This window comes from Dermacentor andersoni, chromosome 7 (genome assembly GCF_023375885.2).
Source record: "Dermacentor andersoni chromosome 7, qqDerAnde1_hic_scaffold, whole genome shotgun sequence".
Classification (NCBI taxonomy): Eukaryota; Metazoa; Arthropoda; class Arachnida; order Ixodida; family Ixodidae; genus Dermacentor; species Dermacentor andersoni.
This window is the reverse complement of record NC_092820.1, coordinates 85,023,696-85,040,269: the sequence shown is the minus strand read 5'-3', so window position 1 is coordinate 85,040,269 and position 16,574 is coordinate 85,023,696. Positions and strand designations below refer to the sequence as shown.

General features: G+C 43.9%; 1 protein-coding gene across 5 annotated transcripts in view; it reads right to left on the bottom strand.

The window, feature by feature from the left end:
- Positions 1-1,196: 1,196 nt before the first annotated feature.
- Positions 1,197-16,574, bottom strand: part of LOC126534790 (uncharacterized) — a 123,837-nt gene continuing 108,459 nt past the window's right edge. For 4 of the 5 annotated variants that reach the window (XM_072289241.1, XM_072289238.1, XM_072289239.1 and 1 more), the window contains one exon: positions 1,197-1,450. In XM_072289241.1, coding sequence (XP_072145342.1) covers positions 1,299-1,450 — 152 coding nt within the window. In that variant the 3' untranslated portion in view covers positions 1,197-1,298. The remainder of the gene's footprint in view (positions 1,451-16,574) is intronic. The other variant, XM_072289242.1, reaches the window with a different exon arrangement.

Below are 16,574 nucleotides of genomic sequence, written 5' to 3'. Positions count from 1 at the left end.
AGTGCTTGGGCTCGTACTAGGCGTGCGACGCTTGTGAATGTCTGCAGGAAGCCGCTTCGGAATAGGTCCCACGTCGTTAAGGTCGCTTCTCGGTTCTCGAACCACGTCCTGGCGCCGTCTTCTACCGCGAAAAAGACATGTCGAAGTTTGTCGTCGCGGTTCGAGCTGGTAAATGCAGCGACCCTCTAATACGTCTCAAGCCAGGATTCCGGGTCCTCGAATGTTGAACCGCGGAACGTCAGAGGCTCCCTGGGCTGCTGCAGCACGGTGCGGGCTGCTGCAGCTGCCATTGGGGTTGACTGCGCCACGATGTTCCAGGTTGTCTGAGGCAAAAGTCAGTGCACTGGGGGCAGCGCTTGCAGCCTGCGGTTACCTCGCTGATTCTTGGCGAAGTTGGTGTTGTCTTCCGCGTTCGGGCTTGGGTCACGGCTTTGTGGGGCGTCCAGTACATGAACGCAAAGCAGCTCCACTAGATGTCACGTGGTTGTGAGGTTAAAGAATGCAGTATCAATACTGTGAAAGACAAAACTAACTTTTATTGGGCGGACCTGGGCCCACAAAAACAGGCTACACTTAAAGCACAACGATAGCGGAGAACAGCGTCGGCGATCGTCGAAAATCGGATCAGCGGGTTAAGCGCGCCGGTCTTTATACATCAGTCGTCGAAGGTTCCAGAGTAATCGATGGGACCCGCGTGTCTTGCACAAAGTTCTACACTAATCGCGTGGCGCACACATGCAATCAGATTACGCAAGGTTCGGTGACATACTGCGAATGGAACCATCGATAACATTCCAGAAACTTCCGATACATGCGAGTGCGCCCTGCGCTCCGCGATAACATTTGTTGTGCTGTGAAACGTGGTCGCCCGATAAAGATAAACAAGTGCACGTGTCAATATTGTGGTGATTTCACACTCTATTTTTTCTAGATTGTGCTTGCTAAATTCCCCCCCCCCCCCCCTTTATTTCTTCCTTTAAGAACTCGCTCCAGTGGTGTATACTTTTAAGGCAAATTATCTGTTTCCGGGAACGCGCGAGGCATTTCATTTTATTTTATAAGTAGTTGCCAGATGATCGGACAGTAAAATAATGTGCGTGATATCTAAGAGTAGCAAATGAAGAAAGCATTGCTATGTAGCTAGGAGAGATATTACTGAGAATTATTGGTTTGGAAAAGTATTCATCTCCTGCTCATTAAAGAGAAATACACACTTTATTTATTGGTAGATAATGGAACTCTCTTAATGCTATCCAGTTACCTTTTGTTGCCCCTCCAAAAATCTGTCATTTTTTCTTTTATTTAATATATGAGCGACATTCTTTTTCATAAATTGTTTTGTTCGGTTCAATTTTATACTGCTCAAATTCTGCAATGCAGTCGGTCTTGTTGCCGTCAACAAGGAGGTCAATGAAGGAATCCTTCGCACGAAGTTCAAACGTAGTATTCACTGAAAGTAAAAAAAAAAGAATGATATGACATGTAACCAATCTTACAATATATTGTCGGAATCATTGCATCTGCAATACATATTCAAGCATAAGATTGGGAAAAATTTCAATTGTGAATAGATGTTCCCACGTTTTTTTTTATATTTGTTGAGTTGCCACATTTCGACACTGAAGGAGTGGATGTTTTCCAGGCAGCATCGAACTGCGAATACTGCAGTTCGATGCTGCCCTAAGTGCAATGCATAGTTGGAGTCTTCCGGCGTCCCAGTAGAAGACTAGGGAAGGCTCGGCTCTGTTTGCTGTCTTCCAGTGACACAAAATACTGTTGGAATCTGGCAAAAAGTTCCTGACATATTTCCGAATATTTGTATTTGAACATTTAATTGTGCATATTAAATAGAATATATGTCCCAATATTTGTATACACGCACAAACGTTTTTTTTTTTAATTGGAACATCACGTGTTTAAAATTGTTAAAATAGACGCCATTCCCATTTCAGTTTCTAGGTATTATACGGGTGGAAGATGCAGCGGATTTTACCGCAAGATTGGCCGAAAACTTGTCGCGTCCGCGGGGTGATCGCATGAAAATTTGGCCAACAGTAAGTGAAGATATCGTCCCGCCGAGCCTTGGTCATATTACTGAGGCGCTCTTTAGCAAGTGTCGATGATGAGCCGTATGCGATAGAAAGAATCAAACGCTGTCACTGGCGCATGTGTAAATATATACATTTTCATGACCTGTGCTAACTCCGAATGGGCTGTACTGGAATTAAATATTTGTCAAGGCTGAAAAATTTGGCTAACATACAAAACAAAAAGTATTATCACCGGCACTTTTAACCATGATTATGTATTGGAAACATATTCACTAAAACTTTATGAACGCTGCACCAAAACGCCAGCTTGCCATTCATAATATGATTAATGCGTCCTGTGGCGCTACGCCTTTGTTACCTACTTTGCAGAAGAGACCCTACGCTTCAACACTTTTAAGTGCTTCATTGTGCCTGACGCAGCCAAAAGCTCAAGTCATCCGGTCCGTTGGCGACAAAATTATCGTTTTTTCTTTAAATATGGTATGTTCTCGTCGCAGTACATGCACACTGTTGATGTAACTTTTCCGTCGGCCGCTAAACATCTACAGGCAGGCAGCATCCGGACCGACGGTAGTATGTTGTGATTACCGGCGTTGAAGAACCTCAGATGCTAAAAACTAACCTTGATAATTTCAGCGGTCGTGTATGTCTGTAAGTAAGTTGCAGTTCCACGGTGTGTAAGTGTTTAGCGTTATTTTTCTCAAGTCTGACGCGGCTCCGTTGTGGTTGTTCTTTGTTTTATGTTTTAAAGTAAATATGTTTGCTTCCGGGACATCTTTTGTAAGATCACCCCGCTAGCCTGAAGTCTTTTTGTGAACCTCTGCTTTCGCTGCACCTTTTTTAACTTCTTTTGCGGATGGAGCCATGATAGAGGGCTTCGGAATATGCCTTCCCGCTGATGGCACATGGCTGGACAGCATTCGCCCGAAGTTCGGCATTTTCAGCTATATGTATAGTGGTAGGAAATCATACATAAGCACTCATATACTTTTGGAAACGTTACTACTGTGGTTTCTGTAATAGTTTAAAAGTTAGAAAGGAATGCTAGTCTATGGGAAAATTCCATGGAAAAACCCTATGGAAAAATTCATCAGCCGTGTGACATTAAAGTTTTGCATCCGTCCATCCATTCCACTCTGTGAAGAAGGACGAGCGATGAAGCTGTGATGTGTTTTACCTTAGTCGACGCATCTATGCATATGTAGGTATTATTATTATTATTATTATTATTATTATTATTATTATCATCATCATCATCATCATCATCATCATTATTATTATTATTATTATTATTATTACTATTATTATTATTATTATTATTATTCTTGAATGACACAGACAACGAATACATCTTTCAACTCACGAGTGTTCTATTTATATTCTTTTATGGAGTAAAGATGTTTGCATGTACCGCCGCACGAGAGACCGGTATTCCACAATATCTACAAATTTTCATTATTTGCAATCATGCAATTAGGAAAAAGTAGCTAAATTTCTGATTAATGTTACTGTCGTATTAGCGGCTAATTTTCCTATGGTGTTTTGAGATACTTTCGACAAAACAACCGTTACAGCTGTTTGAGAGAGTTTCCTAATGCTATAACCCTATCTCTTCCCCGAAGAACAGTATTGTTTTATCTAAGGTAATTACTATCCTAAACAAGCGCGTCATTCTTTTCTAAACCCTTTTGCAACACTTTAGACAGTAATGCTAATGATGCAACATCTGATGAACTCTTTAAAGAAAATTGCAGCCGTTTCTTATTTTGATGTATGGCACTGGTGTATTTTTTGACGTGTCGTTTGTGCTCCAAATTTACGTTGTTTTAATTTGTATTTTAACACTTACAAACAACGATTACGTAATGTGTTCAATTCTTACTTTCTATTTTTACTTTGGCAGGAGGTCACGCTTGCACTCCTTGAACTATTAAACCTCCTCTGTAGGCGTAAGATTTGTAAAATTTGGTGCAATCTTCTAAAATCAATCTAAGTAAGAGGAGGTTCTTATTCAACGTGGGGCCACACTTGTATACATAAACTTCATTAGTATATGTCTGCCTAAATTCACTATTCGACTGTGTCAGGACGAGGCAGTTGTATATTGTTGGGAGCAAAGCAAGGCTGTTCATTGACAGCGAAATAAATTGCAGACCTGACTGATTGGCTCACGATTCGGGATCACAGACACTGGTGCGCTGAGTTTGGTGACGTGGAGCTAAGCCAAACTGTTTTCAATGCTCTGCTCCAGAGCTCTATATAGGATGCAGTGTGCCCCTAAAATGACGTCGGTAGGCGAGTTCTCTAACAAGGCGAGCTATATATATAGGTCGCCTTGTGTGTATATATATATATATATATATATATATATATATATATATATATATATATATATATATACCAGAAAGGAAGCCGTTCAGGGTCCGGGTAAATATTCACAGTGAAGCAGACGCGCGTATGAAGCGGTTTATTGACTTTTCGGCCGGGGTCCGGCCTTCATCAGAAAGCATGACGGTCGGACTCCGGCCGAAACGTCAATAAACCACTTCATACGCGCGTCTGCTTCACTGTGTATCTATGTATATATATATATGCAAGCCATACGTACTATATATTGAGTGATTTCTCCAATTTCAGAGCGCCTTAATATATAGTTCAATAACGCTTTGCAATTGCGGTTTTTTCATCGGAGAGATTGAGAAAGATAGGAAATGTCTCGGCAGAGCAGAGGAAGAAAAGAAGTAGGACATTGAGGAGGCACCGTGGTGCAGGAGAAGAGATACCTCAGCAGCACTCCCTTATGGAAACTGAGTGTTTGGCTATTTTAGCTTTCAAATTGAGAGTACGTTATAGAAGACACCGGTGTGGAGAACTCGATTATTTAATGACGACCCACGTTTTTAGGAGCCCAATTAAAGTTTGGGGCACGACATTTCTTGCAATTGGTTATCGTCACGTTGGCACTGAAGTTGCAGGCGAGCTAAACCTAGGGCTTGTCCTAAGCACGTCTAAGCTACATCAGGGCGGCGTTGTCGAAATTCATACACATACTCTGAATCGTTTCGTACCAAAAATCGTGTGAAATTGTCAGGCCTCAAGTACTCGTGGGAGATTATCTAGAAATATAAGAAAACAAAAACACAAAGGCGCCTGGGGCAAGCCAGAGTGGGTGATTATTTATTTTCCTGTTGTACATTTTGCCGTGCTTGTAGACCGACGGCTGAACTTCAGTGTTCTTATTTGTGAAAATGTCGCATGTTCACTGCAGCATTCAATTTCAAGCCAGTTCACTGTGACATGTTAATGCTGAATTTGATTCAGCCGTTAATCTTGCACATAATGTGTACCCCACAAAATACTGCGAAGTTATGGCATCATGATTGTACGTGCCACAAGTCTTTCTTTTATGGAGCGTGAGGAATTGTAAATACCCGGTATTTTATGGAATTTATGGCCTGGTGAACATCTTTATGTGTTTCCCCCTGTGAAGCCGTTATGCACATCTATGATATTGAAATCAGGGAACCGTGTTTCTATTCTTGATACAGCGGTTCATGAATCTTACGCGAATGACAGAATGCTTTTTTTTCCTTTAAAGTCATCCCAAGTAAAGTGTAAAGCTGATGTATTGTGCTTAGCTTACACAATGCAGTCCTTTACGAATTTCGTCTTCAGGCTAACTGCTGTGTTAGTTATGCAAGTCTTTCGGTGTTTTACACAGGTGATGTTTGCAGTGGTATTAGAATAGATCATCCTTATTTTTTCACTTGTGTTGAGAAATAGAAAAAAAATGCAGATGCGTAATTAAAACTAAAAAACACACCTGCACTTGCTGAAACATTTTGTATATCGGTGGACCACACAAGCAAGTATTTGCATATATGTGGTTACATATATATATTGGAAACTACATGGTATCTCTCTCATAAAATTTCGTTCCCTGACGCTTCTAATAATCACTGTTAGTTCTTTTACAAACAGTGTAAAATTGCCAGAATACAAACCCTCGAAAAATATACAGCCTCGAAAATGCCACTGGAGTGCCTTGCATACCTTAAGATTTAGCGATTGTAAAATTTCACCAAACATTCAGGCCTCTCTGCCTGCCTACTTAAGAAAGTGTCTTTCTAGTTTGTCACGCAAAGTCGGCATGGGTCGCGCATTTTCAGACAACCACGGGGCCCAAACATACTTCACGCGACTACCAGACCTAACTTTACATTATTTCAAAACACTAAGGAAGCTAAATGGACGATTTCTTCCTGCTTTTGTGTCCATGTGAGAATTTCAGTCCACGCTGAAGGAATGCTGGTTGACAGTTTCAGTAACGAAAAGCAGACGCCTGAAAAAGTGCAAACCGTGACGTGGTGGAGTCATTCGATGTATCCTTGATTGCATTTTAGAGCAACTGGCTATTTTCTATTGCATAACTGCGTCTATATCTGCGGTGAAAAAAGAAAGAAGCTCATGCCTAGGGCGTTCTTACCCAATCGCGTAAATAAAAAAGCTAATTTAGTATGAAGGCGTGTTCAGTTCGGATAAACAAAAATTTCACCTAGAAAATATAGGTATTGATTCGTCAGAAATCACCGGCGCAAAGCGCAAGGTGTAATGAGTCGTTTTGACATTTCATCTACTGGATAAATGTATCTCCAAAACCATATGCGAGATGTTGAGATACGATTGACTTTGGCGCAAAGTTGACGAGTCATGACAATTCGGTGCACCTCTCTAGAAAACAAACCCTAATATGAAGCTGGCGTATGACTCTATGATTTTCACTGACGCCCTGCACAGCAGTGTAGGTGAACTCTCTTACTGATGACCTGACGATGCGACCATGAAGTGGCGAAACCATTGCAATATGCCAAGATGACACGAAACACTGAAACAGCTGACTACAAAAGCCTGCACATACGCACGTCAGGAAAACACCGTAGGAGTTAACTGGATTTACAGTAACACTGGAACTTTGCACCAGCATTTCTTTATCGCATTACTTAGTTCACACAAAGACCGAATTTCGAGCCTCGTATTTGGTATAACAGCCTAGGCGTACGCGACGTCACTACAGTCTAACAGGAATAATTAGCAGGTAAATACACTCTATATCTCAGGCTTATTTTGCAGTGAATGCACCTTTTTCCAGCATTCATTAAGAGTCGTCCGAATAAGAAGGCATAATCGACAATCGTGAAGCAAGCTGCTGCGCAATACAAACATGAGCGAGAAGAGCACAAGAGCGGACGCAAATCCGCGGCTGGGTTTTATTCAGCAGAACACGCAAATTTTTTACTTCTAGCGGGAATCTGTCGTATCGTACACACGAGCAGGAAGCGAGGCTCGCTCGGCTCGTGACGCACGCGCTAACATGGACTCTGGGTTTGGTTGGTTCCCGGCTGACTTCAAATCAAACAACGTTCCGCAAGTGTACGATTGACTCGACGTGATGGGTCGTAGCAGAAGCAAACATTGCTAAACGTGTTTCCGGTGAATACGATGAAGTCCTTGGAACACTGGAGGCTTCAACAGCTGACGGTGTTAATTCGACAGCTCAGAGTTCGACTGCTTTCTTTGATGTAGTGGCACGTGAAATCATAAAGGAACGCGCGTCTAAACAAAACCGCGATTTTCATCATCAGCCACTGTAGGGCAAAGACCTCTTCCGTACTTCTACAACTACGCTGGTCATGTATTAATGGTGGCCATGCTGTCCCTGCAAACTTCTTAATCTCCTCCGTCCACCTAACTTTCTGCCGCCCCCTGCTACGCTTCCCTTCCCTTGAGATCCGGTCCGTTAGCCTTAATGACAAACGGTTAACTTCCCTCCTCATTACATGTCCTGCGCATGCACATTTCTTTTTCTTGATTTCAACTAAGATGTCATTACCTCGCGTTTGTTCCCTCACCCAATCTGCTCTTTTCTTGTCCCCTAACGTTACACTCATCCTTCTTCTTTCCAAAGCTCGTTGCGTCTTCCTCAATTTAAGTATAACCCTTTTCGTAAGCCTCCAGGTTTCTGCCTCGTACGTAAGTACTGGTAAGTACGCTTTTATAATCTTTTCTCTTCAGGGATAATGGCAACCTGCTGTTCATTATCTGAGAATGCCTGCCGATCACGGTTTTACCTAAGTGTAAATGTCTATCTAAATCTAATTGAAATGCGAAAGAAATTGCTGTCCATAAAACAAAGAGCCCCGCTTGAACTTTAGTGAATTCTACAGAGAAAGGAAAGCATAGCATTAATGGGGCATTTCGGTACGTTCCTAGGCTTTGCCCCATTACATCGCTCCTACTGAAAAAAAAAGAGAGGTTTGTTATTTTATTTCCAGCGGCAAATATAGAGTCGTCTACATGTAGGGTTAAATCACTAGATGTGGCCAGCTTTCAGCGACATGCCTAATATGTGCGTTTTAGCGACCTTCCATGCTTGAAGGCAGGAAATATACTTTCTTGCGTACCACAAGGACATGTGCAAACTTGTAGTGATGTCATCTAAGGAACACAATCTTATCATAATCTCGACTACTTATTAAATGGACATCACAATGTAAGGTTTTAGTCAAGAAATATAGAAAATACAATATATGAAAAGCACCACTGCAAAACCAAAACCGAAACAATATCTTGCTTTCTGTTTCATGCCTCCGGTGCGAGACCGTGGAAATAAGTCCTATGCGGCTTAAAAGATATCACGAAGCACTTTATTGAACTGCTTCCAGCATGACGCGGGATTGATAGGTGCGTGCCACCCACTCTGCCTCGTCTTCCGACGATTTCTGAATAATTCAGCTGGATTTATCAAGACCACACGTTTTGAAAATCGCTTTTCCGAACAGTGTTACGCCACATGTGTCCGGACAACATACACTACAGCGAGTATTGGGATAGCAACCGTACCTTTATAGCAGTGACCATTCTTAACTCGAAAATCAAGTACAATTCTCTTCGTCTCAATGGCCTGCCAAATATGAATATTTAGCTGCTTTAGGAACAAAATTGTCGCTATCCACAGGATAATCAGAGAGCTTCTCTCGTTTGACTTGTCTTTTAGAACCTGCGTGTCACCTGCCTTGAGAATCACCGTCACCTGCCACTGAGAACGCCGCTAGCTTCGCGCCGCACCCGCTTCGGGCACTGGTTGATATGTTGCCAAAAAACTTTGATATCCTGGGAACATTCTTTGAATATGTATGTCGGTTAAGCCATATATCTCACTTTTGTATTTTCGAGAATATGAAGTCGTGATAAAGAAATAAGTATTTGTAGTCTGCAGCTGGCAATCACATTCCTGTTTAAGATGTAATAAACTCATATCAAGCATGACAAATGAGGTTCACTCTAATTAGGCCCCCGTTCATTTTGGGAAATTCGTGAAATATTGATCGCCATTGACTTGGAGTCATACATCAAGCGTGATACAATTATTCCCACTTTATTGTTAACGAAGTGTGCTTGGAACATTTGTAGTCGAGTAGCATGTAACAACCCAATGAAATATTTCATAAGTTACTGAATACTATATACATACATGCTATTTTAAATTAAGATGAAACTCATTGAATATATATCATTTTAGGCTGCTGTACGCAAAGCAGGCCTCACCGTCCTTATATCGATATTTCTTCCTCGCACCACTGAATTGCAAAAATAAGGAAGAGGAAAATGAGGGAATGTATAAACTGTAACGTCATAACTGCGTTATCTCAAGCTCATGGCAGATCAGTGCAATAGTTCACTGGAATATTTATACGGAATTTCACTTCACTATTTTGTAATAAAATGTCAGTGGAGAGCTGATATCAGTGAAGTGTTAGTTGTAATGTGACATTCGTTCGAAAACTTGAGATGTCTAAATTACATTGCTTTTTTCTTTCCTATACAAGGGATCACCAAGCTCCCAAAAGAGTGCATTGTGCTTTTAAACACAAACGAGAGGATTGATTGGCCGTCACCGGGAACCGCGGGGCATATAGCATAACAAAATACGGAAAACATGGCTTCAGATAGGCTGAACGTGTTAACAAACTGCACGTTATGAAGGAAGCACAAATATATACAGCAATCCTCATATGAGAAATTGTGCATACACGAGTATTTTTTTTTCCGATGCTGTTCGAATTGCTTACGAACTTATATTTATGGTCACCTGCCACTGATAATTCTCAGAAGTATCGCTAAATAAAAACATACAGGTCAAATGACTCTTGAAAATGATTTCATGAAAGCGAATCTTCTCTTCCCACTCTGTGAAAAAGATGTCACGTAAGAGATCGAGAAATAAGTGCTTGGACCACTCTCGAGGGCAAGGTCAGTATCTGTTGTGTTTACAGTATATCAATTCATACCATAACGTGGACTATAGGGAATACAGGCAAACGCACTACACCTACTTAGGAACATTATATTATAGTGTTTTGCGTGCCAGAACGACGACCTGAAAGAGGCATGCCGTATTCGTGGAATCTGTGGTTATCTTTATATGCTGGGGATCTGAAACGAGCGCCTAATTATATCTATACAAAAGTTTTTGTATTTCTCCCGCCATGGTTGCGTAGCAGTCAGGGCATTGCGCTACTAAGCTAGAATGCGCGCCTAGAGAATCTTAGCAGCGACAGGTGCGTTTCGATGGGACTCATAGAGGAAAGTACCCCTGTAGCGTGCATCGCCCTTGCGGCAAGTCACCCAAAATGGTCAAAGTTATTGCGGTGTTGCTTACTACGGCGCGTCTCATACTGAAATCGTGTTTTCGCACATGAAACCTAAGAAAGTCATCTTATGTTTTCAATTTTGTCTCCCTCCTGGAATTGAACCCGCGACCTCGTATTTAACAGTGCAACGCCGTACTCATTAAGCCAACTCGATGGGAGTCCTGAGCTCCATATATTTATTAAAATATAAATGAAATGAACATAAATGCCGCCACCTGTTGAGGCAATCATATTTTATGCAGATGTTATATAGCCTATAGCATTTTGAACAGCTGCACGTATTTGGAATATCCCTTTCCCATCTCCTCTGTCTTTCAATATTGCTGTATTACCGCAATATTGCTGCATTGCTCGACCTCTTACCGCTCTTCTGATGAAGGACGTGCCATTTACGTGGGGCCCCGCTCAAGCTGCAGCGTTTGCCCACCTCACCAACGTTCTCGATACACCACCTCTACTGGCCTACTGTGACCCGTCCTTTCCTACAGAGCGGCGTACCGTTTCCAGTGGTCACGATATCGGATCCGTCTTAGCCCAGCGCTAACAGGGTCAAGATCGTGTTAGCGCCTACGCTAGCAGGCTCCTCACAGAAGCGGAGAGCAACTATTTGATCACAGATCGCGAATCTCTGGCGCTCGTCAGGGTGGTTTCCAAATTTCGCCCGTACTTGTATGAATCGTACGCACTAGTCTGTAATCATGGACCACCACGTGCTCTGCAGGCTTTCGTCCCTCAAGGATCATACCGGTCGGCTTGGTAGCTGTGCTCTGCGGCTGCTAGAATATTCCTATGCCGTAGTGTACAAGTCAGGCCGATTAGATCAAGACGCATACTCTTTATCACGTTGTCCAGTGGACGACCTACCCGCCAACCATGACCCCGATGCCGACGCTTGCATTTCTCCGTTTCTAAACCGCTACGCGTTGCCGACGAGCAACGCCGTGATGCCACCTTGCGTGCCATAATTGATGGCTTGGAATCTTCGCCTTCTGATTCCGCCGTCCACCTGTTTGTTCTCCCGGGATGGTGTATTACACCACCACAGTGTACGTCCCGACGGTCCTGTCTTATTTCTCGCCATTCCCAAGCACCTCCGGTCAGCTGTTCTCGAAGAACTTCACAATTTACCAACGACAGGTCACCTTGGCGTCTCCCGCACCTACGACCGGATTCGCCGACACTTCTTTTGGCCAGGCCTTGCCTACTCCGTCAGGAAATACGTTGCGACGTGTGAGAAATACCAGCACTAAAAACACCATTGACGATTCATGCCGGGCGCCTTCAACCGCTGGACATTCCTTCGAATGGGTTCTTTCGCGTTGGCTTGGACTAACTTGGTCCTTTCTCTCTATTCACGTCTGCCAACAACTGGTTCACTGTGGCGACAGAATACGCCACGCACTATGCCATCACCAGAGCGTTTGCAACAAGGTGCACCGCAGATGTCACCGATTTACTCTTACGCGACATGATTCTGCAGCATGCTGCTCCACAGGAACTGATACATGACCGTGGTCGGACATTTTTTTCTAAAGTTATCGCCGACATCCTGCAGTCCTGCTCAAACAAGCACATGCTGACTACGTCTTACCATCTCCAGACTAATGGTCTTACGGAGCATCAGATTGCACTCTAACAGACATGCTTGCAAAGGTTGTCTCGTGCGACCATACATATTGAGCCCTTGACCTACCCTATGTCACCTTTGCATATAATTCTTTGCGTAACGACACTGCCGGTTTTCACCCGTTCTTTCAGTTGTTCGGCCGGGAACCCACATGGCCACTGGACGCATCCCTTCCATCCGCCGCAGCAGAGGCCATCGAGTATGCGCTTGACATCATCACCAGGGCAGCCCAAGCACGGAAAATTGCCCTCGCTCACTTCCTGCCCTCCCAAGAGAAGCAACGGCGTTTCTACGATCGCCAACACAGAGACGTCCCCTTTTCGCCTGGATCTCTGGTACTCCTGTGATCCCCTACGTGTCACGTTGGCCTGTCAGAAAAACTCATGTCTCGGTACACAGGCCGAAATGGTGGGCTGCTTGCCGTAACTCTGGTTATGTGCGAAATCACCCCAGTCGGTACCAGTGCCTCAGCTTCCCCAAATTACTCTGATGTTCTGCATGTCGCACACCTCAAACCATGTTACTGTCCTGTTATCAAGGATATTTAGAAGCCCCGGGACGGTTGTTCTGCTACCAGGGATAATGATATATGCGTATTGCGTGTTTCTTGTGGACGATACACGCGCGAGCCCCAACGAAGACGACGAACGCTCTCTGGCTTTCGAGCTGTCGGCTGAACTGGCGAGCGCTGCAGTTATACTTTGTAAATATACTTTGCAAATATTCTCGAGTTCCTAATCCTTCGTTGGCGGAGCAACATCGATACAAAATGGCGTGGGGACTGCAGTTGCCGGCCGCCACAAGAAGAATGAAGAATTCACAGCTGTACACACACTCTTGGAACGTAGGGCTATAATGCAAACCTCACCGTTTGCGAAGCTGTCACGTGCTAACATCGTAACATTTTCTGGTAGAGGTGCGGTGCAGGTAGATGATACAATCGCTGGAGCGTACCCAGACCCTTGCTATGCTGGTAGTTCGCCATACTTGACCTTTGTAGAAATACAAAGGATCTTTTGTTGCAGCATGTTTTGTCACCTGAACGTGCAAGGACGATGGATCCATCAGCTTCCCGGTAGCCAGGGAAGCGCACTTCAGTGTGAATCGAGCCCGGATTCCAGATTTGTTTCACTGACGTGCATTTGGAGACACGTTCTACTGACTTGACCATTTCGCCTGTGTCGACCGCTTCAACGCCTAGGCCCAAGATCAGAAGATATGCAATGTGAAGTTCGCTCTAGAGGGTTTCAAAAGGACGTGGAGAAGAACTACGATGTAAGGTTGACATCAAGGGCGGAATTTCGTAAGCAGCTACTCAATTGCTATGCAGCGTCGGCAGAGAAAAAGAGAGGAGAGTCGGTGACCCAAGGAACAGTTCGATCCCCGAATGAGAGCGCCACCAGCTACCACGACTTCTTAGACGCGTTGCTGAGCATAAGACAGTGCGAGAAATAGTTTCGACGCAATGGACGGGTCTGTCGATGCGTTCAGCAGGAGTGCATCTCCTATGGGCCATGAGCGGCAGCTCAACATGACACCAACTTCGCGATTTTCGTACAGAGGTGGGTTCAATTACCTATCTATATTTTCCGAGAAAAACACGGCGAGGGCGGGGTATGGAAATTCAAGACAATGAGCAAAACAGGAACAAGGTAAAAGCAGGAGCCATTGTTTCGACAAGTCCGCTTGTATTCTTCAAGGCGACATATGCTTTCCTGGCCTTCTTATAAAAGGGCGTAAGGTGGGTGGGTGGGGCCACGAGCGAAGGCGCGTTGTTGGCGAGGGTGTAGAACTGAGAATAAGGGAGTGCTGTGCAATAGGTTAGTGACACAGCCGTCTGTCAATCACGTGTAAACGAACTTGTGTCAGCAGGTGTGTCACCGGCATGCACAGCAGCCTTCTATTAGCTGATTTGGTGGTGATCATGGGCTACCGTGTCGCTGAAAGAGATAATAGAAGGAGCAGCAGAAACCCGTGTTTGTGAAAGAAAAAGAAAAGAAAATACTGAAATGGAATAAACACATAAATAAAAGCAAGAAAATGGAAGAAAAGAAAACTCTAAGCAAACAAGCTAAGTGTTGTTGCCATAGCTTGGAATTTAGCATAGCTAATAGATTAATAGATAGAAAGGCATCAGGCAGGAAGATACGATCTCTCCAATGCTATTCCCAGCGGGTTTACCGGAGGTATTCACAGACCTGGATTGGGGAGAATTGGGGATAAGAGTTACTGGAGAATACCTTAGTAACTTGCGATTCGCTGATGATATTGCCTTGCTTAGTAACTCAGGGGACCAACTGCAATGCATGCTCACTGACCTGGAGAGGCAAAGCCGAAGGGTGGGTCTAAAAATTAATCTTCAGAAAACTAAAGTAATGTTTAACAGTCTCGGAAGCGAACAGCAGTTTACGATAGGTAGTGAAGCATTGGAAGTGGTAAGGGAATACATCGACTTAGGACAGGTAGTGACTGTGGATCCGGATCATGAGACTGAAATAATCAGAAGAATAAAAATGGGCTGGGGTGCGTTTGGCAGGCATTCTCAGATCATGAACAGCAGGTTGCCATTATCCCTCAAGAGAAAAGTTTATAACAGCTGTGTCTTACCAGTACTCACGTACGGGGCAGAAACCTGGAGGCTTACGAAAAGGGTTCTACTTAAATTGAGGACGACGCAACGAGCTATAGAAAGAAGAATGATAGGTGTAACGTTAAGGGATAAGAAAAGAGCAGATTGGGAGAGGTAACAAACGCGAGTGAATGATATCTTAGTTGAAATCAAGAAAATGAAATGGACATGGGCAGGACACGTAATGAGGAGGGAAGATAACCGATGGTCATTAAGAGTTAGAGAATGGATTCCAAGGGAAGGGAAGCGTAGCAGAGGGCGGCAGAAAGGTGGGCGGATGAGATTAAGAAGTTTGCAGGGACAACATGGCCACAATTAGTACATGACCGGGGTAGTTGGAGAAGTATGGGAGAGGCCTTTGCCCTGGAGTGGGCGTAACCAGGCTGATGATGATGATGATGAATAGATTCTAAAGCTCCCTTTGAAATGTTTACACATATTGGTAGCAATGCCTTAAACTTGTGGACACCGCATCATTCTCTGTATTTTCTTTCTCTTTCAGAACGGAAATATGACTCTAAGATGCAAAGTTTAAGTGCATAAATGTTATAACCTGGTTGGTTAGAATGCTCGGCGAGGGCTTTTGAAGCTTTTTGGCAGCGCGACGTCTTTTTAATCTGACGTTCACTGATTGTCCCGTTTCACCGATACATTGTTTCTTACAGAAGGAACATTGAAACATATAAAAACATCCGAACTTGGGCATTTGGTACGCCATAAGTATGCAGGGAGTATCGCATAAAGGACGCCGACACAAGAAAAAACCCTGGAAGACACAAGGCGCAAACCATGCTTCCGTGTAATGAAAAAGGCAGGAAGCTGCCAAAATGTGCGATGTCTTCTGGCAGAATTAGACTTCTTATGCAGTACAATAGGGTCATTGGTCTGCATACTGTTGCGGAAAAGTGTGTCACTGCAGCGTGTGGGTCACAAGACACATGAAAAACGTGGTCCTGTATATATTTCACTAAGTTCACTTCACTAAGGTATATATTTGGGCCTGTTTGTATGCCGTAGGTATTGTTGCGGGGATATCGGAAGTACAGACCGACTATACTTACTATATATATACAAGCATAGTCAATGTATTTAAGGTTACTAACAAGCAACAACACGCAGCAGCCAGTGCCTCGCGATCTTATTCTTCCTTTCTCTTCTTTTATCCTTCCGTAACACGACCGCCAGGTACTGAAGCGCCCTCCCTGCGCATGTTAGGCGAAGAGTTGCGTGCGAAGTATGGCTTCAGCCGCGAAATGTGCACGGTCAAACTGTAACGGAAAAATTTCGTAATTGACGTCGTTTACTTGACGTAGGACTTGATAAGACCGCGTATGGCGTCAGAGAAGGTTCTTGGAGAGGCCGATCCGACGACATGGTGATCAAAGGAGCACCCAAGCGCCTGGGGCGAAGTTAACATCGCGATGACACCGATCGTAACGCTCGGTTTGCATATGCTGCGAGGCTAATAAACATGATCGGGCGACTTGACGCGCCATATGAGAGCGACCGATGACTTCACGGGTGTAGTCAGTTGGAACACCTGGCACACAAGGTAG